The sequence below is a fragment of the Opisthorchis viverrini genome (genome assembly GCF_000715545.1).
Source record: "Opisthorchis viverrini unplaced genomic scaffold opera_v5_285, whole genome shotgun sequence".
NCBI classification, from domain to species: Eukaryota; Metazoa; Platyhelminthes; class Trematoda; order Opisthorchiida; family Opisthorchiidae; genus Opisthorchis; species Opisthorchis viverrini.
The window spans coordinates 60747-62555 of NW_008751941.1; the positions used below are offsets into that span (position 1 = coordinate 60747).

The 1809-nt window shown below is 42.4% G+C and overlaps 1 protein-coding gene across 1 annotated transcript in view; it reads left to right on the plus strand.

The window, feature by feature from the left end:
• T265_09524 (hypothetical protein) overlaps nt 1–1809 on the plus strand; it is a gene marked incomplete at both ends in the record, with an annotated part of 20494 nt that overhangs the window by 6948 nt on the left and 11737 nt on the right. The window contains one exon of the mRNA XM_009175621.1: nt 93–266. Coding sequence (XP_009173885.1) covers nt 93–266 — 174 coding nt within the window. The remainder of the gene's footprint in view (nt 1–92; nt 267–1809) is intronic.

Here is a 1809-nt window from a genome sequence, read left to right on the forward strand (position 1 = left end):
GACACGTGACCTTCCTCCACCTGACTAAACACGCGACAAATTGCGGCAGACTTCGAATACCAATGACGTTCCTAATGTCAGTTTATATCCAGCATGTCCGTGTCATCATGGGAAGCTGCAGGCAACTTCTCCATATGCATCTTCGTCACAAAATCATGGTTGTATGGCAACGAGTATTCAACGGTGATGCTGGTGCTCATGATGACGGCAAGGAGTGCCTGAGTCTTTTGACAAAGCAAACGGTCCTTCGGGCCACTAGAATCCAGGTTAGTTTTGGCGGGAGCAGCCCAAACTTTCAACATGGCAAACTTCATTTCTCAAAAAAATTCTGTCTGATATCAGCGCAATATGGACGGGCGGAATCACACTTGAGGCTTCCAACTCAATGTAGCATCAAAAATGATGCATCTCTAATGCTTAGACTGGGAATTCAAAACACTTGGTGTAATACTGGATGTTGCTGATGAGGAATTCAAGTACTATATGGTTTCCTCGTAACTCCACCAATATTTAATGGAAGGTGTATTTTATCACAGAATTTGTAGAAGTGCTTTACAGCGTTCGATTACAATTGTGTGATAGGCAGTGAATGTCCAAGAACGTTCGAGAAGACGAGTTACAGAAGAAGACGTTTATTCAGTTGTCAAAAATTCAAGGTGACTAGGGAGGTTTTGCTTTTCTGTTTAATAGGCTGAAATAATTAGTTGGTGTTGTCTTACAAAGACCCCCGAGGTTGAAAGCTATCTTCATTTTACAGGTTTTTCCTACTGTTTTGATGTCCGTTAACAAAGGCTGAGTATATCTAATCGAAGTTGGAATGCGAGTTCGGACACTAACCAACGTTTCACTGCGGCGGCTTGCCGCTGGCATGATTGTGGCAATAACCGCATATCAACTTTGTTCAATTTCATTTGTGTGCAATGTTATGTGTGAGTTTATCGTGCCTTTTGTCGGTTATTCAAATTGGTAATAGTTAAGTTGTTGCACAACACTCCCCTTCTAGGGCGAATGTTTTTGCAACCACTGACTTTGGTTAAACAATCCAGTTCGAAATATGCCGTACGGAAAAGATCCTCAGTAAACTTTAAATGATCCGCAATCTTGCACCACAATGAACGCTTCCTTCCTACAAAGGTGATGCTCATTTCATAGGTCAATTGAGCGGTGACGTCCGGGTTACAATACATGGATGACCACAACATCAAGTAGAATTCGCTGCCCTGTGATGCAGTACAATACAGGAAGCCTGATTCAATGAGTTTCGTTTACCCGAACTTTGAGGTGTTTTCATACATTAGATTCAACGTCTGTGCTGTTCTCTTTACCCTCCCCGCGGTAAATTTCGGCACACTGTTCACAACAGCTTTCCGTTTGGTTGCATTTGTCTTTCGGTCTAGTTACAATCAAGTTGCTCGTCAAAGGGATGGCTGATTGCAATATAATCGGGCGGAAATTACATGCGTCAGCAATGCATTGTAGGTAAATCACTTGATGCGAATCAAATACACCAGCCTGTTGTAGAGATTTTCAAACTGGATTACAATGCACTTTAGTTGCTGATTCCCTTCTGCAACGCGGCATTGCTGTTCACGATTAACTATGAAGGTGCAGTCATTTTAGCGTTTGTGATTATAGTCGGTGATTGTGTGTGGAGTGAAATATTGGCCGGATAGCGAAATATTGTCTCCGGCATTTGAATATTATGTGAGTTAGAATATGGGCTTTCTGGATTGAAACCGTGATAAGGGACTGACTCCAACCACCAGAAGTGCCTACATCGATATCTCGTACTTGGAGAAACCTTTGCAG